This window comes from Myotis davidii, unplaced genomic scaffold (genome assembly GCF_000327345.1).
Source record: "Myotis davidii unplaced genomic scaffold, ASM32734v1 scaffold73, whole genome shotgun sequence".
Classification (NCBI taxonomy): domain Eukaryota; kingdom Metazoa; phylum Chordata; class Mammalia; order Chiroptera; family Vespertilionidae; genus Myotis; species Myotis davidii.
Window position 1 is genome coordinate 3160872 of NW_006286675.1, and position 27935 is coordinate 3188806.

Below are 27935 nucleotides of genomic sequence, written 5' to 3' on the forward strand. Positions count from 1 at the left end.
CATAATTCATTCCTTGTTCCAGAAAGAACCTTCTCTTAAATTCAGCATTAACTATTACCTTGTATGTCTTTTTATTTCTTAAACAACGAAAGTTTATTTTCCCACAGTTCTGGAAGCCAGATGTTTGAGATCAATGTGTCAGCAGGATTGTTTTCCCCTGAGGCCTCTCTCCTTGGCTTATAGATGGCTATCTTCTCCCATGTCTTCACATGCCCTTCCCTCTATACACATCCGTGTCCTAATTGCCTCTTCTTATAAGGACACCAGTCATTGGATGAGCGCTCACCCCCAGCAGCTCTTTAAAGACCCTATTTCCAAATACAGTCACATTTTGAGGTACTAGGAGTTCGAACTTCAGCATATGAATTTAGGGGGACACAATTCAGCTCACACTACTTTCCAATAGGTATTAATCCTGACCAGTATAGAGCAGTCATGGGACTTGACCATGATGGTTTCCTCCTGCCTCTACCCTGCCTGTCTCACATTCAGTAGCAATGTCACTCCTTACCTCCCTGCTCTCTGGGAACATCCAGTAGCTCTCTTTTGTTCTGATGTAAGTAAGTCAGGCTGGTATTTGTGTAGACCTGTGATCCTGGTTGCACCCAGAACCACATAAGACATTTTAAAAATTCTTCAATTTTTTTTTCAATTACAGTTTACATTCAATATTGTACTAGTTTCAGGTGTACAGCATAGTGGTTAGACAATCATATTGTTCCCTCTGATATTTCCAGTACACAATTGGCGCCATACATAGTTATTACTATATTATTGACTATATTCCCTATGCTGTAATTTCCATCCCCATGGCTATTTTGTAACTCTCTGTGCTTGTCAATCCCTTCATCTTTTTCACCCAGACCCCTAACCACCCACCCTCCTGTCTGCCAACCATCAGTCTGTTCTCTGCATCTGTGAGTCTGTTTCTGTTTTGTTTGTTTATATTGCTTTTTAGGTTCCACATATAAGTGAAATAATATGGTATTTGTCTTTCTCTGACTGACTTATTTCATTTAGCATAATACCCCCTAGGTTCATCCATGCTGTCACAAGGTCATTTATTATTTATATTTTTAATTTTTTTCTTTTTCTTAAAGAAGACCCTTTAACAGTTCTTGTAATACTGGTTTGGTGGTGATGAACTCCTTTAGCTTTTTCTTCTTTGGGAAGCTCTTTTTCTGTCCTTCGATTCTAAATTATACATAGCTTAGCTAGGTACAATGATCTTGGTTGTAGATCCTTGCTTTTTATTTCTTTTTGAATATTTTGTACCAATCCTTTCTGACCTGCAAAGTTTCTGTTGAGAAATCAGCTAATGGTCTTATAGAAGCTCTCTTGTAGGTAACTAACTGTTTTTCTCTTGCTGCCTTTAAGATTCTCTCTTTGTCTTTAACTTTGGCATTTTAATTATGATGTTTCTTGGTGTGGGCTTCTTTGGGTTCATCTTATTTTGGACTCTGCACTTCCTGGATTTGTATGTCTAGTTCAGTGATGGCAAACCTTTTGAGCTCGGCGTGTCAGCATTTTGAAAAACCCTAACTTAACTCTAGTGCTGTGTCACATATAGAAATTTTATGATATTTGCAACCATAGTAAAACAAAGACTTATATTTTTGATATTTATTTTATATATTTAAATGCCATTTAACAAAGAAAAATCAACCAAAAAAATGAGTTCACGTGTCACCTCTGACATGCGTGTCATAGGTTCGCCATCACTGGTCTAGTTCTTTCACTAGGTTAGGGAAGTTTTCTGTCATTATTTTTTCAAATAGGTTTTCAATTTCTTGCTCTCTCACTTCTCCTTCTGGAACTCCATGATGTGAATGTTGGTACACTTGAAGTTGTCCCAGAGGTTCCTTCTGCTATACTCATTTTTTGAATTATTTTTTTCTTTTTGCTGTTTGGATTAGGTGTTTTCTGCTTCCTTATATCCCAAATCACTGATTTGACTCTCTGCTTCATCTACTCTACTGTTGATTCCCTGTAATTTATTCTTCACTTCAGTTAGTGTATTTTTCATTTCTGACAGGTTCTTTTGTATGGTTTCCATGTCCTTTTTTTACGCTGTTGACGTTCTCACTAAGTTCCATGAGCATCCTTAAAACTGTTGTTTTGAACTCTATATCTGGTGATTTGCTTGCTTCCATTTCACTTCATTCTTTTTTTTCTGGATATTCCTCCCCTTTTTTCATTTGGGACCTCATTTTGGCTGCCTCTCTGTATTTGTTTCTAGGTATTAGGTAGAACTGCTATGTCTCCTGGGCTTGGTAGAGTGGTCTTACATAGCAGTATCCTGTGGGGCTGGTGGTGCAGCCTCCCCTGTGTGGGCTGTATATACTGTCCTGCTATAGTTGAGCCTTGATTGCTGTTAGCATGTCACTGAAAGGGATTGACCACCAGGCTGATTGGATGTGAGGACCAGCTATGACTACAGTGGAGGAGCTGCTGTGCAAGAATCAACCCTATGGAGCAAGACTTGCTTCAGTAGGGTTTTGGTGCCTGTTGAGTCCACCCCTTGAATGTGTCACACATGGAGGTGGGGGAGTTGTAATCTGGTGTGGCTTGAAGCTGTCCACCAGGTGCAACCAAATGAAATGTTATTTTTGTAGGTCAAAATGGTCAAACATTGACAATTTCATGTAGTTTAACCTAATGTATGTATGTATGTGTGTGTGTGTATGTGTAATGCTATTTTGCATGTTGAAAGCTTCTTGCTTTACTCATGTACCATTACATTTTTGAGAGTCATCTGTGTTTATTGTGCTAGTTTGAACTGCTCTATGAATTCAATTCTGTGATAAACCACAATTCACTTCTCCATTCTCCTGCTCCCTCCTTTTTCCTTTTCTCCAGCATTTGGCACCGGCGAAGGGCTGACCCTCCAGCCCAGATGCTGGGCTGCATGAACACCACAGCCTCTGACCCAAGACTATCAGTGAACCACTGACCACAGCCCCAGCCCCTCTCACTTTTGCAGTGGCTGCCTGAACCAGTCTGCTTCATGCCTCTGTACCTGCACCCCTGCTGTTACTTCCCTTCCCTGCTAGGCAAACGCCTCCTAGCCCGTTAAGGGCCAGTTGAAATCTCTCTCTCTTTGAAAATTGCCCTGTATAAAGGAGTTGTTGTATTCTTTCCCCTGTGGGTTCCTAGGGCCAGCACAGAGCTCAGTATACTGTAGGCACTTACTAATTGTTTGCTGATAGCTCAATGCAGACCACTCTGGTGGGGGAGGTGTAGGTTAACAGGTTAGAACAAGGCACCTCCTTGGGCACTTGTGGGATTAGCAGAAAGCTGTGGGAAGTTCCTATTTGCAGGTAAACTCACTTCCCCCACAACTCACACACATGTGCATATGACCACTCATATTACTTGTACAAAATTAACATGTAGCTACTCAGGTGGAGATGGCTTTGGGAGTGGTAAAAGCCACCACAGATAAACCCAAACCTTAGAGAGAATTTGAAGAGGAATAACTACCTACGAACATGCCTGAGTCTCCCCTCCCCCATACCATTAGTGGCTTTTCATGGGTCTCAGACTGGCCTTGCACATAAACCCTCTGCACCCTCATCCTCATTCTTCTTCTTATTGCTTAAAAGAGCAGCCTAGACTGGAAGGTGGACTCTAGAAGATGCTGACATGGACCAGCTATGTGGATGACAGGCAACAATTAGACATGTGTCTAATTGCCTCCCCTCACTTCTACACTTAGGGCTTAGGTTGGGGAGCTGACCCGAGACCTGTGGGGTCATGGGCATTGATAACTTGACCATCCTGAGACTCAGGAGTCATAAGGAGGATTGAGCCTTGGACTCCAACCCCTCACCCTCAGTTTCTCATCTGTAAATAGAGAGACTGGAGCAGACGATCTCTAGCTGAGAGAAAAATCGACCCTGCCCATCAAGCAGATCAGGGTGAGGGACGGCAGGGCAAGGCAGGACACCCTTCCTGCTCCCATGCCATGCTGGCTCCATCTCCTTGGAAGTTCCCCCTGCCACGCTCTTTGGTGGGATTTGCTGTGAAAGCAAAGGAATCTTTGATACAGCTTTCCATTTCTGATGTTCCGGAAAATAAATGCTAAGCCCTCTCCTTTGTCTCTGCAGAATGCTATTATGTTGTGCTTTTAAAATTTATATATTTATTTACTTTTTATTTTATTCTTAAAACAATTTTATAATTAACCTTCTGGCGATTTCCAGAATTTTATGTATTTTCCACTATAGTTTCTTTCCCCCTCCACTAATAAAAAGAAAACGACGACACAGAGGATTTAAATAAAAATGCCTAATTACTTATTTGCCCAAGAGAGCTGAGCAATTATGCCTACAAAACACCCGGCATTTTATTACCCTCTGTGAAATATTTTAATTTTCCCCTAAAAGGATCTCAAACAATCCATGGTTGCAAATGGCAGAGCTGCCTCCCCCATAATTCAACATAATTCAATTTGTTTCCATGGACTTGAGCTCTGAAATTGCCTACATGCATTACCAAGAATCAGAGGCCCACCCTTTTCTCTTCTGGCTTTTTTTAATCTTGACAAACCCAGAGGTTTTGCTATTGCTGTAGACTTTCCAGGAGGCTTTTTATCCCCAGGGCTCCAATTCTGTTGGGAGGTAAGGTGTGGGTATTATTCCGTCTTGGACAGGAAGCAGGCCCAGGAGGGAAGTGACTTTTTCATGGTCACAGACCTGCTGAGGAGAGGCCTGGGGCTTTCCCCAAGCCTCCTGGCTCCCTGTGCAGGTTCCCTGTGTGGGCGCTGAGCCCTTTAGGAGTGTCTGGTGCAGCCACAGCTATAACTTTGAGAGGACAATTCATGTTCCTGCTTTGGGAGTAAATACATCCAAGATGAAGAAATGATGACTTAAAGAGCTACAAGTTATAAATAACATCTGCAAAAGTGAGACTAAAAAATGTAGCTGGCATGTACCACCTCCCAATCATTAGGGTAGCTACTACAAACAATAAAACAGAAAACAAGTGCTGATAAGAATGTGGAGAAACTGCAGCCCTGTACGCTGTGGGTGGGAATGAAAATGGTGCAGCTGCTTTGAAAAGCAGTAGAGTGGTTCCTTAAAAAATTAAACGTGGAATTACCCTAGGATCCAGCAGTTCTACTTCTGGGTATATATCTGGAAGAACTGAAAGCAGGGACTTGAAGAGATATTTGTACACATGTTCATAGCAGCATTAGTCACAATAGCCAAAAAGTGAAAACAACCTAAGTGTCCATTGACAGATAAATGGATAAAGAAAATTTGGTTTATACATACAAGGCAATACTATTCAGCGTTAAAAAGGAAGGGAGTTCTGACACAGGCTACAACATGGATAAACCTGAGGACATTACAATAAGTGAAAAAATAAGCCAGTCACAAAGGAAAGATACTGTATAATCCCACTTATGTGGTACCTAGAATGGTCAAATCCATAGAAATAGAAAGTAGAATGGTGGTTGCCAGGGGCTGTGGGGAGGGAGAAATAGGGAGTTAGTATTTGATGGGCAGAGCTTCAGTCTGGGAGATGAAAAGTTCTGGGATGGATGGTGGTGATGGTTACAATGTGAATCTACTTAATACCACTGAACTGTACACTTAAAAACAATTAAGATGATACTATTTTATGTTAAGTATATTTTACCACAATTTTAAAAAGCCTTAAACCCCCCCCCCACCCCAACAACCCAACAATAGTAGCATGATAAACAGCAGCAACTGCAACACCATGCTGCTTCTGAGTCCGTCTGAAAACACCTCTTTGCACACTGGCTGTGTCTGGTGGCCTTGCCTCCTCACCCATCGAAGACAGCCACTGGCTCCGGGTGCCGGGTGGCCCAGCCAGCCTCCACAGCAGCAGCAGGGACCATTTTTTGAATACCGACTCTGCTCACCACTTTATCAAGCTCCTCACGTGTATCATCTGGTTGTGGGAGGCAGGCTGCTGTTTTTCCACTTTACAGTTGTCCACATGGAGGCCCAGAGAAGTGAGGTCACCCTGCCAGTTAGCAGCGGAGCTAGGATTTGCCCCCAGGTGTTCTGGCTCTGAGCCCTCCGCACATGCTCTCCCAGCAGCCCTGCCTCTCTGCACTAGCATTTGCTCATTGACTAGGTCACTGGTTGGAGAATGGGGTGTTTGTGTGCGCCTGTCTTGCTTATTTCTGTCTTCCACTGTGTGATAACCAATGAATAAATGGATACTTTTGTATTCGTGGGTGGGCTGCTGCCCATGGGAGGCCAGATGGGATGGAATTTCTTCAGAATTTTTGCCTCTAGGACGGTCATGTAGAGGCCTACCTCCTCAGGAGATTCTCAGGTGCCAGGCCCCCTGAGGAGCATGAGGTGGCAGGACTGAGCCAGCGAGCCACAGGGGCTTCCCCGAGAAGGTGGGTGCGGCATCCAGGGTGATGGATGGGACAGGCTAAAACCCTGGGGAAAGCAAAGTCTTTGGGGATCCTCTCAAGCTCACCAATACATTGTGCATATGTGTGTGTGGTGTGTATATGGTGTATTGTGTATGTATGTGATGTGTGTGGTATGTGATGTGTGTAGTATACTGTGTGTAGGCATGTGGACACTGGTGTATGTGTGTGTGTGATCTATGTATGTGTTGTGTTGTATATCTATATAGTGTGTGGTATGTGCATATGGATGTATTTGTGTGTGTGGTGTGTATGTATAGTGAGTATGTGTGGTGTGTGGTGTTATGTGTGTGTATAGGTTGAGGGGTAAGATGTAGGGATTAACAGCTCTGTTAAAAATTGGAATTCCTCGACTGGGGTTATTTGCTTTAAACTCTTCTCCCAGAGATGGTGTTTGCAAAACAAAACAAAACAAAACAAAACAAAACAAGACAAATCTCCAACAACGATCAAACCAAAACCAAAACCCAAATCAAAAAACCACATACAGCCCCAAACAGTTGCTGAACTCAATGCAGAGGCCCTGCCATTTTGTATACCAGACCTCCACTCCCTACCCCACCTTGCCACTTTAGTGCTCTGCAAAGTCATTTCCAGAGTCTTCCATGTCTCTGGCACCCCTTGCTTGGCCAGAGCCAGTCTCAGAACATGGCTTGACTGGGGGACTTTGAGGCTCATTCAAATATTCAGTTGAGCCAGGAGATACGGTTCAAGACTTGTCTCTCTGTTTCCCAGAGTCACTACCTCCTCTCCCTTAAACGTGTTCTCACCTCCTGGGGGTGCCTGGGGCTCTCTGGGCTGGGTAGCTATCTCAGTGTAGGGACCTGGGTGTCTAACTGGGTGAAAGTGGCTTATTTATTCAGGAAGACCATCCTGCCAGGAAAGTGCTTCCCGCTCCTTCCCTCAGAACACTCCCCGGGCTCCAGGGAGGTCTGCCTTTCTCTGAAGAGTTTATGTTTTCAGAAATATGCCATAACTTTCCAACAACTTAGCTTCACAAGCACCCATCCTCAGGTTAATAATTCAAATGTTAACAGTAGTGTCAACCTACTTTAAAGAGGACTCATAAAATATGAAATTAGAGGTCACTTAGGTGGTCTCAGGATGCAGAATAAATGTGGGTAGAAAAGGAGAATGTTTTCCCAAGAAAGCACCTGTGCCTCGGAAGTCTGAGCAAGGAGCTATCTCCCTCTAACACTCAGCTGTGCTCTCAGAAGCAGCCGGGAGAAGAGAAGAAGCCGAGAGAAGTCTTGATGTTGAAAGAGTCGGAGATGGCAAAGGAAATCGGAGCGGGTGCCAGGATTTCTGAGACAGGGAAGCAATTTCTGCCAAGAAGATGACTCACGCAGCTTTTCTCTGAGGGCAAGTTGGTTCCTAACGATTAGAAATAAGAGTGGAAAGAAAAAAGCTGCTGCCATCCTCAGAAGGATTGCGGTTGAGGATGGGCCTCTGGAGGGCCCTCCTGAGCTCCCTACCAACAGCCCTGGCCCTCCTATCACCCTCCACCCATGCCTAGAGTGGTTCTGAACACTTACTAAGGGCTTATCTGCTGCTCCCTAGCTCCCCCCACCCCTTCCAGCCTCACCTCTCATTATTCCAGCCTAGAGAGAGACATGCCCTGGCCACAGGCCCCTGCATTTTCCAAATAAGCCATACATCTTCAGGTCTCTGGGCCTTTGCAGGGCTATGCCCCTTTGCCCACTTGGTAAACTCCTCCAGAATTCTCTGGGCCCAACTCTGTCAATTGGTGGTTAGGTTACTTGATGTTTGTGCATCTTAGTTTTTTTAAAAATATATTTTATTGATTTTTTACAGAGAGGAAGGGAGAGAGATAGAGAGTTAGAAACATTGATGAGAGAGAAACATCGATCAGCTGCCTCCTGCACATCTCCTACTGGGGATGTGCCTGCAACCCAGGTACATGCCCTTGACGGGAATCGAACCTGGGACCTTTCAGTCCGCAGGCCGACGCTCTATCCACTGAGCCAAACCGGTTTCGGTGCATCTTAGTTTTTTAAGCTGCAAGATGGGAATGCTCATATTTGCCTGATTACCTGGAAGGGGTGTTGAGGGTAAAGCAAGACAGTGGCTGGCAAAGCAAACTACAGAGGGTAAGGCTCAGAAAGAATCACAGAGGCAGTAAGAGTAAGAATCGGCGTGGACCAAGTGCTGGGAGCTCCACACAGATTTCTCATCTGATCTTCACAGCGGCCCTGGAACTGCCTTAAGGCAAAGGTGCAGCCAGGTGAGTTGGGCAGGAAGTGGTGGGGTGCACTGGCTCTAGATCTCATAGACCCGAGTTCTAGTCCTGGCTCAGCCTCTTATCTGCTCTGGGACTCTGGGCACGTTTTATAACTCCTCCCAGCTTCAGTGTGCATAACTATGGATTAAAGATGTGATGTCACCTCCTCATGGGGTTGTGGTACAAGGCAATATGGTGTAAACACACAGCATTGAGCCTGGCTAAGTGAATGTTAGTGATTATTTATATTAGCTTACAGACTGGAAAACAGAGGCTTGAAGAGGTTAAGTAACTTGCCAAGGTCACACTCAGTGATTTTTGGAGCTTGGAGTTTAAATCCTGGTCTAATGGACTTCAGAGCCAAAGCTCTTAACCATCACTTCCTGGACTAGGGGTCAGGACATTTGGGTTCTAACTCCACTAACCCATGGGTGGCTTGGCAAAAGTCCTTCCATTCCTGGGCCTCAGAGTAAAGTGAGGGGGCTGGACCAGGTGGTCTACAAGGTCTGTGAATCCAAGTAGATGACATCCACACAACCTATCCTTGCAAATATTCGTCTACTGTGCTTTTTTTGAAAGAATAAAAGGCACTAGCTAATTGGGAGAAATCTGCATCAATGCAGACTAGAGAGCTTGGGGCAGTTGCAGAAGAAATCAACTCTAAGCTGGAGGTGCTGAGAAAGCACTAGTGTTGACCATGGGACTGGGACTAGGCCTACTCCTACCGTTTTCTACCACAAGAACAGGAAAGTAGAGGAAGAAATATCAGTCATGTCCTGAGCTTCTTATTAGTTCATATTCATCCATCCATCACCTACATATTCATCCATCCATCCACTCATACATTCATCCACCCTTCCGTCCCACCGACCCACCCACATCTACCCATCCCATCCATCTATCCATCCATCCCCATCATTGATCTCTCTCTCTCTCTCTCTCTCTCTCTCTCTCTCTCTCTCTCTCACACACACACACACACACACACACACATTTATTCACCAATCAATTCGCTTACCTCACCTACCCAACCAGTACTTCCTAAGAGCCTAAGCCAGAGGCCATAGATGACTCAGCCGTGTCTCTCACTCTCAAAGAACCCACCACCTCCACCAGAGAGCAGGACACAGGAGAATCAGTGTCTTCATGGAGAGGGAAAGACAGCCTTACTCAGGTCTTATTTCCCAGGCCAGGCTTGTTTACCAACCAAAGACCGGGGAAGACACTGCAGGTCTTTCCTGCCTGTCTCCTCCTGCAGGTTTAGGATGTCCTGCAGTCCAGCTTTCCCAGCCTGGTGTGGCAGAGGCTGGATTTCTGCTCTGGACTGAGAAGCCTCTGCTCTGCTCAGGCTTCCTCGGGGCCTAGAAGGGCGGTCCCCAAGAGTCCCTTTTCCCCCAATGGCTGTTAGCCTCTGGCTGTGAATCGGATCCTCTGGACCTTAGGGCTTCCTTCATAAGACCAAGACACCCTAGTCAACAGCTGTGTTTAGGGTACCTGCAAGTTGGCTTTGCCACTAACTGGGTGTGTGACTTTGAGCAGGACCTTTTCCCTCTGTAGCCCTGATGTCTCTGCTGTCTATTTATTTACTGGATATGTTATTGCTGAATAAAGATAACACTGATTGTACCACATGCTGATTATGTGCCTGGCACTGTGCTAAGCATATTCCATTTAAAACTCACTTCATCCTCACAATAATCTTATAATTTCCCCAGGAAACTGAGGCATAGAGAGGTTAAATAATTTGTTTACATTCACACAGTTAGTAAGGGATTTGAACCCAGGCCATTTGGCTCCAGAAGATGAGCTAGTGTGTGTGTGTGTGTGTGTGTGTGTGTGTGTGTGTGTGTGTGTGTTTGCACACAAAAATGGTAGTGCTAGGTTGCAGAGAGAATCCTCACCCCAGGATATTTTTCCATTGATTTTTAGAGAGAGAGTGGAAGGGAGAGGGAGAGATAGAGATTGGTTGCCTCCACACATGCCCAGACCAGGACCAGGGATGGAGCCTGCAACTGAGGTACTAGAATCGAATCTGGGACCCTTCCGTCTGAGGACTGATGCTCAATCCACCTAGCCAAACTGGCCTGGACCAGAAGATGAGCTTTAACACCACCCAGTCATACCAGGAGGCTCTGCTGTCCCTTTCACACTGAAGGCCATCAGCCCCAGCAAGGAGAACCATATGGCTAGGGTTCCTTTAGGAAAGACCCAGAGAGAGGCACAGGGGCCCTACGATGCCAGGGCTCCAGGCACAGAAGGGGACACTGGTGCCTCAGAAGTGACTTGGCCTGACTCTAAACCAAGTTGCCTAATTCCAAGGTCCCTAACCTCTCTCCTGTCTCAGTAGTTACACCTTCTCTGCAAAGACTGACTGACCCCTGTCCTTTCAGCTACCTGGTCACAGCCTCTGTCAACCTACATCTGGGAATGAGATTTTAGCTTTGCCTCCAAGGCTAAGAAACGCTGCCAAATTGAGGTTTATTTATCACGGCAGTGATGTTGCTGTAGCCCTCCCGGTGGGTCCCACAACTCCCTTTTACTGTAATTGCATAACATATATCTCAATCCAAGTGGCTGCCCCTTCACCCGAAGCCTGCTCTGGGACCCACCCTGTTCCCCTGTCTGCCATGTCTGAAGGATAAGATTATTAACAGCACCTCCGTTATTTTAGAAAGGCCTGGAGAATGGAATAAAGCACTGCTCACCTCCCTTGAATTCCAAACTGGGCCTGGGGGTGGGGGTGCAAGGGCAAGACAAAAAACGTCATCATTTCTGGCATCACCTCGGATTCTCTCGCTGCCTGCATGCGTCCTCTCAACCTACTTTTCTCCCTCAGCCTGCAGCTCTGAGTGCAGTTCTTGCAGCCCCAGCTCCTGGCTCCTCTTCCTCCCCTCACCAGCCCTCGGCCCTTGCTGCTGATTCTTGTTCTCCTCCCCAGAGCAATAAAGTGCTGGCAGCTCCCACAGCCCAACCTACTCATGAAGGTGTGAGTGGTCTCAGGGGCAGAGTGGAGAGGGCAGAGCGAGGGCACAGTTGGAGAGTTAGCTAAAAAGCTCAGCTGCGCAACCAGATGCTCACATGTAGAGATGCCCCACATTTCCGGGGTGCCAGCTGACCTCTGCATGGACAATTCTGTTTCTCTACCCCCCAAATGCTCAAATGCTGGTGAGTTACAAAAAAGGCAACCTGGGCTTCTAAACCAAGTAGGGATCACAGCATGATGAGTCATGGCAGCTTAGCGGAGGCAGGAACATGAGAGTTTTTCTTATCAAAGCTAGGAATACCACTACTGTCACTAACAACATAGTGTCACTGGTGGTAGGTTGTGAAAACGGCCATAATTAGTCTCCCCTCAGAATCCATGCCCTTTGCAATGTGAGTCTGCATTTCCTTCCATTAAGAAATGGAGTCTGTTTCCTTACTCCTTGAATCTGGGCAGGTCTCTTGACTTGCGTTAGTCAATAGAATGTAGCATAGTGACAATGTGAACAAGCCCAGTGTTAAAAGACAATGGGCCCCAAATGGAGTCACTTGTGCTAAGACCGACATAATACCGAGCCTGACTGCAGTTTCAGCCTCTCGAGGGGACTTCATCTTAACCTGTCAATCTGGAATTTCCTGGTCAGTACTAGTGAAGGAATTCACCTGATAGTCCCTTTCTGTCCCCCATAGGTAGGTTACCTACACCTGAAACAATCCACCCTTTTCCTCTCCTGCCTGTAAAAGCCTCCCATTTTGTACAGCTTCTACTTGACTCATGAATCACTCAATTAGCCAATAAGATATTTAAATTTTACTCAGTTGAGTTTTTGTTACTTAACAAATTTGGTAGCATTAATGGTATCCAAAGCAAACTTCTGAAGGCATCCTGGGACAATGGGAAACATAAGCGTGATACCCTATAAAGCCTTTGAGTTCATTGTCTTTCTTGCCATCTCTGAGGGCTGTGGGCAAATACCGTTTGTTTCTGAGCTCTGCTTTCTTTGCAATGTGCTACTCATCTAAATGGCATTCCACAGGTCCCCGTCTGATTAGAAACCCCAGCCCTTGAGTCTGTCCCAGGACCCACGTGGGAACTGTAGGGGCAGTTCCAAATTTCCCATTTATGTGGGGCCCCCAGCCCACAGTCCCCATTTGTTGAGGTCTGCTGGTTTGATCCTTTCCCCAACCCCCAGGTTCCATGTAGGAAACTCTTGGTGGTTCTGCCTGAAGTTGGGCTGGGTCCAACTTAAAAAAACTGAACTGGGTCTGGGATTGGACTGTGCCTGACTTGAGCTGGACGGGGTCCAGTAGGTAAAGGTTGTTGCTAATGGGAATCTTGGAAACCACAAAAATCGGTGGGAATTGGTTGAGCATTTAAGAGCTATTAGAAATGTCAGGGGGGAACTCTTTGTAAAGTATATGATTGTCTAACCACTATGCTGTATATCTGAACCTAATACTAAATAATATTGAATGTAAACTGTAATTGAAAAAATATTAAAAATAAATAAGTAAAAGGAGCTATTAGAACACTCATCACCTACTGCAAAGATTCCCATGTTAGGATAAATTGGTCACAGATCTGGTTAGATTGACCCTAGGTCAGCCTGCCAACCTTAAGAAAATTTCTGTATAACAAGGTCACTGCAAAACACAGCACAATCCCCAACCCAGCAACATGTCCCTTTTAGGTATTATTTTGGCTTTGAGAGATCCAAAAACTCTGCTGAAAAGAGATGGAATCCTTAAAATCTAAAGATTTAAGTGAGGTACTTTCCAGCACACCTAGTTATTTTATAACTAAGACCTAGGGTCCCAGAAGTTATAAATATCTACAGAAATGGCAAAATCGCCCTAAGCTTGTTTTGTGTTCTGAGAGCTTGGCTTGGTAACTGTCAGGTTGGAGACCCCAAATACAGCCAGACAGAAATGTGGGCTGTACTCCATTTGGGCTGGGGTCTTACTACACTGCTGTGAGCCCTCAGAGGTATTACAATGGCCATTAGGGGGAATGTGCCAATGAGATAAGGTCTTTTAAGAAGTGCACTTTGAAGTGAAGGCTCCCAAATTAAACAAACAGAATGGGATACCTGCTTTAATTGGCATGCAGAAACTTCCAAAAGTCTACAAAATTCCAAAATAGCTCCACTAAAAGTTTCAGGCAAAAGTTAAGGAAAAGCATTAAGGAGACAAGAGGTATCTAAAACAAAATGCTATATAATGGACACAACTCTTACCCCTCCTTTATTTGAGTATTTATCCTAGGAATCCTCTGTCTGAATTGTTTTTCCTCTCTGGAGAGACTACAGATCGTAAACAAAATTCTGCCAAGGTAAGGGCCCTACAGACACCCCTGCATCTACCTTTAAAGGAGGGCCCCCATATGGACCCCTCCCAGAGTTGATGAGCCTCTGAGGAATTCTCTGGTAAACGGCTACACTAGTCCCTAAAACAGCCAAGGGGGAACTAAACTTAAAATCAATTAAAAACAAACAAAACAACCTTGCCCAATACTGGCAAACACAGTATTGAAGCTGTACTCTCTACTTTAAACCCCACTCAGAACTGCAGGTGGGAACCTGGAAAAACTGGCAGAAGCCGGTGGAAGGTGAAAATTCTTACTAGAGTCAGCTCTACCAGATCTCTGTCTGTAGTCAGTCTCCAGTAGAAAGAGGAAAATAAAATGTCTTTTACACCCTCTTTGGGGGTCCCTCTTGAGTTCAAGGGGTTGTTCAATACTGTAAAAAATATTTTTGTTGTTGTTAATCCTCACCTGAGGATATTTTTTCCATTGATTTTTAGAGCAAGTGGAAGGGAGGGAGGGGAGAGAGAAACATTGATGTGAGAGAGACACATTGATTGGTTGCCTCCCCCATGTGCCCCAACCCAGATACCTGACCTTGACTGGGAATCAAACCCGAGGGCCAACACCTTAACTATTGAGCCACACTGGCCAGGGCTGCCAAAAATATTTTCTGTTTGTCCTGACTAAAAACTACAAAGTAGCTCTGTGGTTAGAATTTGGCCGAATGGCAGAGCCTGATAGAAAAATGTTTAGGCCTTTTCCCCTAAGTTCAAATAAAAACTATGTACCCAGAGGGGATAAAAAACCTTTTAAAGCCCGTGTAAAAGGATTTGTGGGTAGATCAATCTATGATGTCATTTAAATTGCAAACGAGTTCATTGGGGGAATTGAGAGCAACTGTCCTTGTCTTGTACATCTTTGCCAAACGAGAAATAAGCTCTAGAGGCAGTTCAAAGTTCACCTGTTTCTTTCAGCAACCCCCAAACCTCCCCTGTTTATCTCAAAGGCTTGTAGTGGCCTTGGGAAACCAAAGTCCTTGGAGGAACTCGCAGTCCTTCCCTGTATCTTTGAGGTAAGAACGTTTTACAGACTTCAGAGGTTACTCCTATCAGAAAGAAAATGAAAGGTGGAAAGGTCATTTGGAATTCAGGTGAATGAAAAAATCATGTGCCTTCTCCACAAATATTAGTAGGAAAAACTTTAGCCGTCTGAGCAGATAAAGTTAATTTATTCCAACTATCTATAATAATAAAAGTGTAATATGCTAATTAGACCAGATGTCCTTCTGGATGACCTTCTAGATGAAGCCAGGGCTGCAAGGGAAGCCAGGGTCCCGGGTGCCAGAGGGAAGCCAGTGCCGGCAGCCGGGAGAAGGAAGGCCTACTCTTGCACGAATTTTGTGCATCGGGCTTCTAGTTGTTTTATAATCAGTGAGTTTTATATTATTGTGCTTGTCTCATAGCTAAAAACTTAAAATGAGACTTCTGAAACTAGTATAATATTGAATGTCAACTGTAATTGAAATAAAAATCACCTATGTTCCATGTTGTCTTTATCAGGTGTTTGTTTACTTAAGTAAATCTCCTAACTAATGTAGTCTTCAGCGCTGTGGATGTGCCCACAACCAAGGTACATGCCCTTGGCTGGAATTGAACCTGGCACCCTTGAGTCCTCAGGCTGACGCTCTATCCACTGAGCCAAACCAGTTCTGGCCCTAAATCAAATCTTAAATGAGTTCTTTTTGACCTTGAATTAACTTTGGGATTTCCCAGAGGGTCCTCGAAACATCTCAAAAGATTTGTTCTCTCTCCTTATAATAAAAGGAGACAAACTAATTAGGCTTATTTGATATGTTAAGTCATATGGGAAGCACTGTAAAAGAAGAAGTAATACTAAGCCTTCTTTATGTTGTATCTGAATGGGTATATGTTATGTGTTCCAGAAATTGTGTGAAATTCTTGGAAATCTGATATGTCCTGGTGTGATGTCATCAGCTACAATTCCTGTTATCAAGTTAAGTTGTTATATATTACAGAGATAACCAAGTTTCATTGTCAATTCCATTATAATGAGCTCTTATTAGATCTTTAATAAGGGTATTTAAAAGTCTGGTCATTACAGAGAGCTATTGTTTTATTCTGGTGCTTTTAGAAATGTGTTCCTGCAAAAGTGCTTCCTCTTCGAGGAGATTCATGAGAGAACTCTGACCAGTACAGTTCTCTGATGACTTTAAGATCTTAAAATGAACTGGGTAAGAATTTCTGGAAAAACTGGATTCAAGCAGAACTAAGAATTATTAACATGGGACTGAATGAACTGAGGAGTAAGGTTATAATTTTTGACTTCTTGTTTGAAGCATCGATGGTTCTCTAATGTTTTGCTTTACCAGACTTAAGGAAACTTTTTCTCTCTTTTTTAAAAAAATATATTTTTATTGATTTCAGAGAGGAAGGGAAAGGGAGAGAGATAGAAACATCAACGAGGAGAAAGAATCATAGATTGGCTGCCTCCTGCACGCCCTACACTGGGGATTGAGCCTGCAACCTGGGCATGTGGCCTGAACAGGAATCGAACCGTGACCTCCTAGTTCATAGGTTGACACTCAACCACTAAGCCATGCTAGCCCGGCAGGAAATTTTTTCTCTTTAGCTATCAATAATTTGGTAAGATATATCTATGTAAACAAAGATGAAACATTTACTTTTTACTCCCTACTTTATTTCTCCAGAATTGTGAAACTTGAGTATTCTTTTCATGACAACATAGTTAAGTCCAATGACAGTCTGTTCTTGTAACAGGATACAGTGGGAAATATTGGTTATATTACCAAGGTTTGGACTAGAATATCCCCTTTGAGAAAGATATCATAGACTCAGATATGAACAGATGATTTTTCTTTTTTTGTTAATCCTCACCTGAGGATATTTTCCCATTTATTTTTAGAGAGAGTGGAAGGGAGGGGAGAGACAGAGAGAGAGAAACATCGACGTGAGAGAGACACATCGATTGGTTGCCTCCTGCACAGTCCTGACTAGGATCAAGCCTGCAATTGAGGTATGTGCCCTTACCAGAATCGAACCGGGGACCCTTCAGTCCACAGGCCTATGCTCTATCCACTAGGGTTGTGGAGCCAAACCAGCTAGGGCTGACCAGATGATTTTAAGGCCAATAAATCCCCTTGGAAAAATTGGCCTTGGTACCTTGCTTACAAGATTCCAGCAAAGTAACCACTATTCTTGCTGCACTTATGTAAATAATCAGGCCAAGTCTAATGCAAACAAATTAGTTTTGCTGTGATTATATTTGGAAAAGAGAAATGGGATAATTGTAGGGAGAAAAATTTTTTGCATCTTTGTCTGTATTAGATTCTAATCCTTGCCACCAACCAAGCTAAGACAATTGTCTTTGAGGTTTTGTTATATGCTTATAAACTGGATTGGACCTTAAATTCTGCTAGTTTTCTAAACAAATTTGGCTACCTGTATCCAAACTAATGTTTCCAATTTTCTCCCACCCTCTGATTTGGAATCATCAAGAACAAACACTGCCCTTAAATATTCTGGGAAGGGACTACACCAGGTCCTTCTCCCTATCCAGATTGCAGGCTAACCTCAGGGCCTCTAGCCTTGTAAACACATCTCACAGCTGAAGAAGGCTCCACCTGACATCTGGTCCTGCACAAATGCTGGAGACTCCACATCAAATTGATTAGGAAGAGAATTAGCTGACATCCATGTAGACTGTTGCCTCCGAAGAGGCTGGGTCAAGACTTCATACTTGAAGCATGAAACCCTCTCTTCTCTTTCATTCCTTTACTCTGGCATTGGCCTGGAAAGATAACTCCATAATCCATATCTCCCAGGACATTGCTAAGAGGGGTAACCTCTGGAATTTGAAACATCTTTTTATTTTCTGCTAGGAGATTTACTTTCAGAACATCCTGAAAACCTAAGTGACCCCTGGCGTGAACAGGCAAGTATAACAATCCCTGCGAATGAGTCCATTAGGAAGTGGAAGTGGTTTGTGCCCTGACAGGATTTATCTCTGTCTATGGCAGTCATCGGTTTCCTTGGGCCTATGAATGCTTAGATGGCTGGCACACAACTGGCTAACACTTCTTAGGTTATCTAATTAAGCCCCTAACTGTTTACACAACAAAGTGGGACACCTTCTTGGTCAACTCCACTGAATTTGCATTGTTGAGTTAGAAAGGTCCTACCAGAAGGCATTCATAACTCAGGGTTCACTTCCTTTGGGACAGCTCTACTTCCCTGGTTAGGAGTAAATATAAATGAGGTTACGATTAGAAACCTCTCCTAAACTCTTGAGGATACTGCAGAATCCACTGCTAAGGTGATAGCTACCCAAGAAAAATCCTAGACTCTCTGGCCAAAGTTGTTCCTGATAATAGTCTCTTTATCCGCTTTTAGCTGAGCAGGAAGGTGTCTATAAACTGTGGCCAACACCACCTACTGCACCTGGATTAACACTTCTGAGGAAGTTGCAACAGAATTATATCAGACCACTGAGCAGGCTACTCGGCTTAATATAGGGAATTCCTTTGACTTATTTGATTTTAATTGTTTTAGGTCTTGGGGATCATGGCTCCAAAGTGCACTCTAGATACTGGGAATTACCCTGTTTATCATAGTCATAGTAGTCTCCCTGGCATATTGTAGTCTCTCAAAAGCTTTAAGTGCATGTTTGCAGCCACTAACCAAGCAGATGACTTCCTAAGACTGGATCACCAGAAAAGGAATGACGAGAGTGACTGACTTCAAAACTGTGAACCTGAAGTTGTGGCCTGAATATCACAGAAATTCAGTCATGCCCTTTGAATCACACTGAGGGTCAGTAAAAGCTGTGAGAAATACAAAGTGGAAGCTGAGAGTGGTTAATGCCCTAAAGTTTTACCACTTCTCTCAGTTAAGCTCAGATTCTGGTCGAAAGGAGGAATTGTTAGAAAAGAGGTAAGAGGCCCAAAATGGAGTCCTTTGTGCTAAATCCACATCACCAAACCAATACTTTATGCCTAACCTAATGGCAGTTTCAGCCTCTCCAAGGAATTTAATCTTAACCAATCAATCTGGAATTGCCTGGTCAGCACTAGTGAGGGAATTCATCTGATAGCTCCCTTCTGAACCCCAAAAGTAGGTTACCTACGCCTGAAACAATCCCGCTCTTTCCCCCCTTTACCTATAAAAGCCTTCCATTTTGTACAGCTCCTCAGAGCTCCTTTCTCTTTGCTAGATGGAATACTGCCCGATTCATGAACCATTCAATAAACCAGTAAGATATTTAAAATTTACTCTGTTGACTCTATATTATTTAACAACAGACAAGCCTGGAGGAGGTGGGACCGATCACAAAGAGCAGAGAAGAGCCACTCAGCAGAGGCCATTCTCATCAACCTCCAGTCCTGCCAAGATTAGCCCCATCGAGACCAGAAGAACCACCCAGCTAAGCCCAGTTCGAATTGCTGACTCAGAGAATTGTGAGCTAAATATAGTTTTGATCTGAGCCAGGAAGTCTTGGAGTAGTTTGTTAGGTAGCAAAGCTGCCTAATAAAAAACGTTTTTTTTAAAACGATTCTTTTAGGGGGTGGGCAATGACAGGATTTTAAAAAGACAATAAAGGGGAATAAATGATGATGGAAGGAAATGTGACTTTGGGTGGTGAACACACAATCCAATATACAGATGATGTATTATAGAATTATACACTTGAAACCTATATAGTTTTATTAACCAATGGCACTCCAATACATTTATAAAAATAAACACACACTCTGTCATAAAAATGACAAATATATATATATACACACAGGGTGGGGCAAAAGTAGGTTTATAGTTGTTTGTATGGAAAATAATACACTAATTAATACATAATACAAGAATAAACCCTGTGTTTCATGTACTCACAACTGCAAACTTCCTTTTGCCCCACCCTGTGTTTTTGGTCATACAAACATAAAAACTAAGTCAAAGAGAATCAAGTCACTTACTATCTGATCACCTGAAAATACATCAGCAGGATTAAAAAAATATGAAACATGGTTCGGAACCTGCCCAGTACCTCTGCATCCCCCATGGAGATGGCTCTCTGTAGTGGAGACTATACCACTTACCAGAATCTTGGTGGTGTAGGCGCTGTTGATGGCGATGGCATTGACCAGCAGCTCCATGGTCTTGGCATTGATGGAGCTGGGGTCCGGGATTTCCTTATAGTGGACATCACCAATGTAGGCCTGCACTACCGTCATGCGATTGGTGGTCAGCGTGCCTGTCTTGTCTGAGCAGATGGCCGTGGCATTGCCCATGGTCTCACAGGCATCCAGGTGGCGTACCAGGTTGTTGTCCTTCATCATTTTCTGGGGGAGGGGCATGTGAGAGGGAGACAGTGAGAAGAGGGAAATGGGGTGCCGGGGGCACTGGGTGAACATGTAGTAAAAGAGGAAGGGCTGCTATAGTCTGGTCCTTTGCTTTTGCACAAGCAAAGGATCATGGTTTCTACAGCCTCTGACTCCTGGGCTCCTTTGTGTGTGCCACCCTTTCCTCCCTTTTATTAGCTGAGCCATTTAAAAGAATTGATTGCCCTGGCCAGTCTGGCTCAGTTGGTTGGAGCGTCCTCTCATACATTGAAATGCTGTGGGCTTGATTCCTAGTCAAGGCAGCCGATTGATGTTTTATCTCACACTGATGTTTCTCTTCATCCTTCCCTCCCTCTCTCTCTCTCCTCCCTCCCTCCCTTCTTTTCCTAGCTCTCTAAAATCAATAAAAGCATGTCCTTGGGTGAGGATTAAAAAAAATAAGTTGATTAATTGATTCTATTAATTTCGATTACAGAAGTATTCTACACTCTTTATGGAAAAATAAGGATAAGGATAAATTAAGATTGGGTCCCTCTCTGATTACTTCAAATATTTTTCTCTTACACCCTAATATAACTATTTTTTATTCATTATGAATTTTCTCAAATGTACCATCTTTAACTGGTGCCTGGTTTTCACTGTCACTTTGGTTTCACCCAAAGTAAATACACTTGGGGGATGTATGTGTTTATAGATATAGGACAATATCTGGAAAAATATAAAAATATTAGTGTCATTATCTTTGGGTGCTAGGCCTATAGGAGATTTTTATTGTTTTTAAAAAATATCTATAGATTTATTTTTTCTATAAGAAATACATGCTGTAATCTGCATGATAAAAATCACAAATTTTTAAAAATTATAGACCCATAAAAACACACACAAATCAGCCATAATGCTACCACTCATAACTGATACACCCCACACATCAACATCCTTTTTAAAAAAAATTCATAACAAAAACAGAATCCTACTATGTATATTATTATTAATTTTCGAATGTATTCACCTCTCTTTCTCTCTTCCCAGGTTCATACTCCTAGCTTCTTCCAGGTTCTCAAGCATGTAATGCAAATAAAGTAATTCTCTAGGAACCATCCTGCTTCATGCAGGCCCTCCATCATAGTGACCAAAAGGCAAGGAGGGACATGAAATGTTGGAGTAAAAGTTGCTGAATCAGCTGTAGTTCTTGCCTGGAACTAGGAATTTGATTTCTTTTATTCTTTCGCCTCACTGTAACTCTTTATAACAGGGGTAAAAAGAGAGTGCAACTAGACTACCTTTTATGACAATGGCTCAGAGCGAATGCCTTACTTATCAACATGCTCAGGCCTCCACGCTTGCAGGGTCATCCTGGCCTCGGGGCCCTCCGCCCACAGTGTGGAAACCAGAGGCCGAGATGAGTGTTGGTGGGATTATATAACTACTGCAGTGTCTCTTACTGTAACCTGTGGTAACTGTAACAATAAAAGTATGTTGAATGGATGACCTACAGCAGTTTGAATTTGCAACACACTTTACAGTTTGCAAAGTTCTTCTGCACTTATTTTCTTGCCTGATGTTATAAGAATCCATGAAACCTGGGAGGATTCTTGGCAATTGAAGAAGACATGGCCGAGTGACGTGACCAGGCGCACACACCCAGTGAGGGTTCGAGCTGGGATCTGAGCCTAGCTCTGTTTAACCTCCGAGCTGGATCATTCCATCTCCAGGACCCTGGCCCTCGAGCGGGCTTGTGCCCATCTGTACTCGCTGAGGAAGGTTTGTCTGCTGGGCTTAAAAAGGCCTAGGCCCGTGCTGTCCAATACAGTAGCCACATGTGGCTACTGAGCACTGGAAATGCGGCTGGTCTGAAATGTGCTGTAAGTCTAAAATATACATATAATTTTGAACACTTATTGTGAAAAAAGTAAAATATATCTCAAGTAATAACTCATTATATTGATTACATGTTGGCTTGATAATAATTTGGACATATGGAGTTAAGTTAATTATGTTATTAAAATTAATTTTGCCTGTTTCTTTAAAAATTTTCTTTTTAACGTGGCTACTCGGAAATTTAAAATCACACCTGCGGCTTACACTAGATCTCTCTTAGACAGCGCTGATCTAAGTGGTCATCTCTTTTCTTTTGAGGTAAGTCCAGGGGGGTAAGTCCAGGCTCAGAGAGGGGAAAGTGTGCTTTTCCTGGGTTGGGGTGCTGTCCTAAGTCTATCAAGCGACTGTATAAGTAACATTATCTAAGACATGTAAAGGCACCAGGTGCCAGAGATACAAGCTGCAGAAGGTGCGGTGGCCTAAAAATGTCTGTGCACAATTCCCCCAAAGCAACTCCGTAGGATTTTCAAGGAGACCCCACCCCTTCCCCCCCGAGCTCAGCTGGCTCCTGTGAGGGTCCTGACTCCTGGCTGTGTGAGCACCTTCATCTCCAGGGCCCTGGCCCTTGAGCATCGTGTTGTGACCTGTTTGGGCTCTGGTTTGTGGGATGGAGTTTCTCGGAGAGCCCGAAAACAGGGAGGCGATAAGGGCCGTATCCTTTACACCGCGCTGCCACTTTCTGGCACCTGCCTAGAGATCTCTTTTCTGTATGAAATTACATCGGCGAGCCCAGCCCAAATTCCAGCTTGGAAACTGACGCTCGCCGTGCCCTCCGGCGGCTCTGCCAATGTCTCAGAGCGAATGGCTTACTTATCAACATGCTCAGGCCTCCACCCTTGCAGGGTCACCCTGGCATGGGGGCCCTGGGAAAGGAGAGTGCAGCCCTCCGCCTGCAGCGTGAAAAGGAGAGAGGATGGGCGCAGGGTGTGAGGACATGGGGGTGAGCCAGGCGGGAGGTGCCCTCCGGAGGGCTGGGCGTGCAGTGCCCACGGGGATACTAGCCCGCTCAGTTCAGCGCTCAGGCTGTGAAGATGGCCATAGGCCTGGGGGCAGGGGTGGTGAGGCTGTGCCCTCAGGGCAGCAATTAGGAAGGTGTCCTCATTGAACTGCTTTTAAAACCTTGTCTTTTCAGCCCAACTCCCAAGAGGAGGGGCCTTTCCTAAAGTCAGACGTCCTGTTTGTTTTAGTCTTATTTCTTTCAAACTGTAGGAAATGACCACTGAGATTAGTAGTCATGTACGCACTAAGGCTATGGTGGGCCCCGTGCCTGTGACGGCCGGACTTCTGGGTGTGATGGATTTGGGCCTGCACAGTGATGTCTGCATTTTATTTTTTGTTTAAAGTTGCATTGATTGTCAATGTTTAAAAATAAGGAGAGTTTATAGTAAGTCCAGATTTCTGGCTTCTCTTGGAAAAAAAAAAAGGTAAAGATCTGGCAACACTGGGCCTGTGTCCCCACAAGGTGACACTGGCTGGGCTGAATAACGGTTGTCCCTTTAGCTAGGGTGTGGCTCTCTAGTTTGCCACAGGCCCCTGAAGGCAGGTGAGTTTGGGTGCCCATTTACATCTTCTCTGTGAGCTTCCCATGTGTCCATTCCCTTCTTCTTAGCTCTTCTCTCAACCCCAGCGATGGCCCCTGGGCACCCCACAGACCCCCAGTTGGCTGGTCCTGCTCCCCAAAGCTCACCTTCACAGAGTAGGCCAGCGAGATGGTGACGGCTAGAGGGAGCCCCTCGGGCACGGCCACCACCAGCACCGTCACACCAATGATGAAGAACTTGACGAAGTACTGAACGTAGACGGGCGTGCACTCGGGCAGCCATGGCTTCTTGTTGACCACGAAGGTGTCCACGGTGAAGTACAGCACCAGGATGATCACCGTGATGGCCGACATCACCAGGCCTGCAACACGGGGTGGGAGGGACTTGCTCAGGGGCGGTCCTAGGGGTCGGGGGCCCTGGGAAGTGAGCGGTGGACCGCACTCTTGGCCAAAAGGGCTCTGGGGTCAGGCCAAGCCTAGCTCACATCCCAGCTCTGCCACTTACTTGCTTTGCGGCCTGGGGCAAGTCCTTGACCCTCCCAGAGCCTCAGCTGCTCCTCTATACAATGGGGATGCATATTTATTTCACATGGCTTCGTAAGGATCAAATGTGATCACTGCATGTAAAGTGCCTAGGACAGTGCCCGACACATAGTAGGTGCTCAAGAAATGTGTGTTGAGTGACCACGTGATAAATCGAACTGCTTGGATGGTGCTCTCACACAATAATGATGTGCAGTCAGTGCCATGTATTGACTCATGCATTCAGGCACTAGAGACAGGGCAGTAGAGCAGACAGAGTCCCTGCCCTTGGGAAGCTGACAGTCTAGAGGTGAAGGCAGACGGGAAACAAACATGAACAAGACAATTCAGAGACGGATAATGCTGTGGAGAAGACTCCAGATGACATGCTAGATCCTGACAGGGGCCGAAGATAAGAAAACAACCTAACTGCCCACTGACGGATGAAGAGCAGGGAAATGTGGTGCATACCTATGATGGAATATCAGTCAGCCTTGAAAAGAGGGAAATCCTGCCGTTTGTGACAACATGGTTGGACCTGGAGGACATGCTGCTGAGTGAAGTAAGGCAGACAGAGGAGGATGTGCATGAGGAACCTAAAACAGGCAAACTCCTCGCAGCAGAGAACAGAAGGCTGCGGGGAGAGGGGAAGCCGGGGTTGTTTTTCAGGGGGTATAAAGTTTCAGTTATGCAAGAGGAGTGCGTTCTAGAGCTCTGCTGTACGACATGGTGCCTGTAGTGACAATGTGACATTGTACACTTCAAAACCGGTTAAGAGGATAGATTATTAAGTGGTTTTACCCCAAAACCAACCCCCACGCTCAACCCCCCACCCCCCAAAAAACCCCCCAAACTACAAAAGACCACAAGGAAATGTTTGGAGATGGTAGCCAGAGAAGACTTCCTGGAGGAGGTGATAGATGAGCAGACAGGTGAACGATGAGAAGGAGCAGTCAGGTGAGGACCTGGGTGAAGAGAGTTCCTGACAGAGGAAACAGTAGAAAACTGAGGGGATGTGACTTGCCCAAGGCCACAGCCAGGGAGGCACGGTAGGATTAGCAAATGCAGGTGGATGCCTGCTGGGATCCCCTGCGATCCCTTTTGCCAGTTTCTGTGCTTTAGCTGCTCTGCAGGTGCCACTGCCAGAGGAGAATTGCCCTTGGGCGTTGGAGTCTCCTTCTCAGGAAGTGCCTGGGAATGCACTCCACTCCAACTGGGTGACCAATATCCAACGGCTGATTTGGGGGGTCCAACACCACCTACCCCTTGCTACAAGGTGGAGCAGACCCTGCAGAGGTCCTCTGCTCCAGCGTTCCCCATGGAGCAGGTGGGGACTGGGATTTCCTCCCCGAAACCTCAGCTGTATCTGGCTTCTTCCTTGGCCCTATCTTGTCCTTTACTTTTTACAGGTCTCACCTGTGTGCACCCCGTCTCCAAATCCCAAGCCCACCCAGCTTCAGCTCTGCTTTCAGGGGATTCAACGCAAGAGAAAAGCAGAGGTGAGATGCAAACCCAGAGGTGCTCTACTCTGAACTCCATCCTTGGCAGGGCCAAGGAGGGGAGGGAGATGAGGGAGGACTTTGAAAGCCACAGTGTTCTCCCCGCTTTGCCCTGCCCCGCAGTGGCAGTGCCATGTTTCCTGGGAGTCTCCTCCATGGTGGGGAAGGAGGAAATCTCTGTGCCCATTGTTCCCCACCCCCTCCAGCTGCGGAGCCTCAGAGCCTGCTCTATCCCTGTCTGACAGTCGCCAGGGGCGGGAAGCCAAGCTCCCGGCAGCCGGGAGCTGTCACCAGGACCCCGAATTTAAATATAGACAGCCAAGCCTGTAATTTGCCTCCCTTCTCCACACTGAGGTGCCTATAATTAGAGCAGGGAGACAGCCATGGAGGAACAAGCAGCCAGGTGGGGAGGCCTTGGTGTTTGCCACGTCCTTACCCAGAAGGGGAGTCCAAGGCCATGTCAGATGGGCAGGGCTCACCTTGCAGCTGGGCTCGGTTTCCTGGGCCAGAGGGGCTGTCACCAGCTTTCACCTGCAGCTACCAACTCAGCTGGGAAGCCCAGCTTGTTGTGCTGGGGATCCTGGCACTGCTCCCAACCTCTTCAATCTTTCCTGTGCACTGCAGCTGGGGTGCTCATTACAGAGTCCAAAATGCATCCCTGCCATCCCCTGATCAAACCTCTTCCATGGCTACCACTGCCCTCAGGATAACACCTGCAAACTCCAGGCCCTGCAGGACCTGTCCCCTCTCTAGTCACCACACCCGCCAAGTGCTAAACACTCTGTGCATAATCTCCTTTAATCCTCATAGCGACCAGTGAAGTAGGGACCACTGGGCATCCCAATTTCACAGACCAGGAGGCAGGAGTTCAGAGCTAGGGGAAGTTAGTTGCCTAAGTTCTCACAACCTTAGCTGGACAAGAACACAGGCCATGTGCCCTACAACTCAGGCTTTCAGCTTCACTCTTCTCTCTAAGTGCTAACTGAGCACCTACTGTGTAAGGGCACAGATTGGTTGCTGTGATGGAGAAGGGTATGTCTCAGGGACCATCTCATGCAATCCACCACTTTACAGATGAGGCAACTGAGGCCCAGATTGGGGCAGGGCCCTGCCTGGGGTCCTACTGTGTGTCCCCCCTCGCATCCTGCACACTCACCCGCCTTGCCGATCTGCACAGCCAGCTTGGTGAGCTTGCCCTGGAGCACCGACTTCTCCTTCTTGTGCATGTTGGCCTTCTTCTTGTCGTCAGCATCACCGCCCTCAGCACTCTTGAGGGGCTGCATCTCCATGGCGGCGGCCCCATCCTGCTGTTTGGCTGCAGGTGGCAGAGCACACATGTGTACACACAGACACGTACAGACACACAGACATGCACACACACAGGTCAGCCTGCAGGGTGGGGATGCTGGCCCCCACCCTGCCTGCCTGGGGGAGTGTGGTGAGATACCCACTTCCCTGCCTGGGCCCCTGCATGGCCGGCACAGAAGCCCTGAGATGGGGGTGGTGTCCTGTCTCTTCCAGCCAGAGACACTGCAACCAGGGCCACAGCCTGCCTGGGGCCTGGAATCCAGGACACAGCAGCGAGTGACAAGGCTCTACCCTGGACTCCCAGCAGGAGTGGGCTGGAGGCTCCTCTGGGCCTTCTCCCAATGACCTGTTAATTTTTCCCACATTCAAACAAGACATAGGCTTGGGCTTTACCCAGTGGTCCTTAGGCCATATCGTTGGGATATTAAGTAATCACCAGACAGCAGGGACAAAAAAGGAGACTTAAGAGGTAAAAGAGAGTGTGCCCATCCATGGGTGCCAAGCCCTCTCCTCATTCAGATCAGGACTAACTAGTGGCCTGAGGTCCTACTCCTTATCCCCTAAGGATCTCAAACAACCAGCTTCAAGTTTTCAGCTAAACGGGCAGCACAGCTCAAAGGCCGGGAGAAGCTGGCTTGCAGGTGTCCCATCCTCACCAGGTGATGTCTCCATTTGGCCTGGTGCCACGTGAATCATGGCTATACCCCCCAAAGACGTCAGGCACCCATAGTTGCAGCTGCATCTGCCTCTGGCGTAGGCCTCAGAACCGGTGGGGAGGGGCCGCAGGGACCACAGGACCCGGTTAATACAAAAGGGTTACCTTTGCTCTGGCTGGTGTCCACAGTGCCATCCTGCATTTTACCTA

General features: G+C 45.7%; 1 protein-coding gene across 10 annotated transcripts in view; it reads right to left on the minus strand.

Annotated features, from left to right (window-relative positions):
- ATP2B2 (ATPase, Ca++ transporting, plasma membrane 2) overlaps window positions 1–27935 on the minus strand; it is a 296812-nt gene that overhangs the window by 39003 nt on the left and 229874 nt on the right. For 9 of the 10 annotated variants that reach the window (XM_006758266.2, XM_006758265.2, XM_015560370.1 and 6 more), the window contains 4 exons: window positions 27891–27932; window positions 26919–27077; window positions 23889–24103; window positions 20081–20323 (listed from right to left, as the gene is read on the minus strand). In XM_006758266.2, the coding sequence (XP_006758329.1) occupies window positions 20081–20323; window positions 23889–24103; window positions 26919–27077; window positions 27891–27932 (659 nt within the window). The remainder of the gene's footprint in view (window positions 1–20080; window positions 20324–23888; window positions 24104–26918; window positions 27078–27890; window positions 27933–27935) is intronic. The other variant, XM_006758271.2, reaches the window with a different exon arrangement.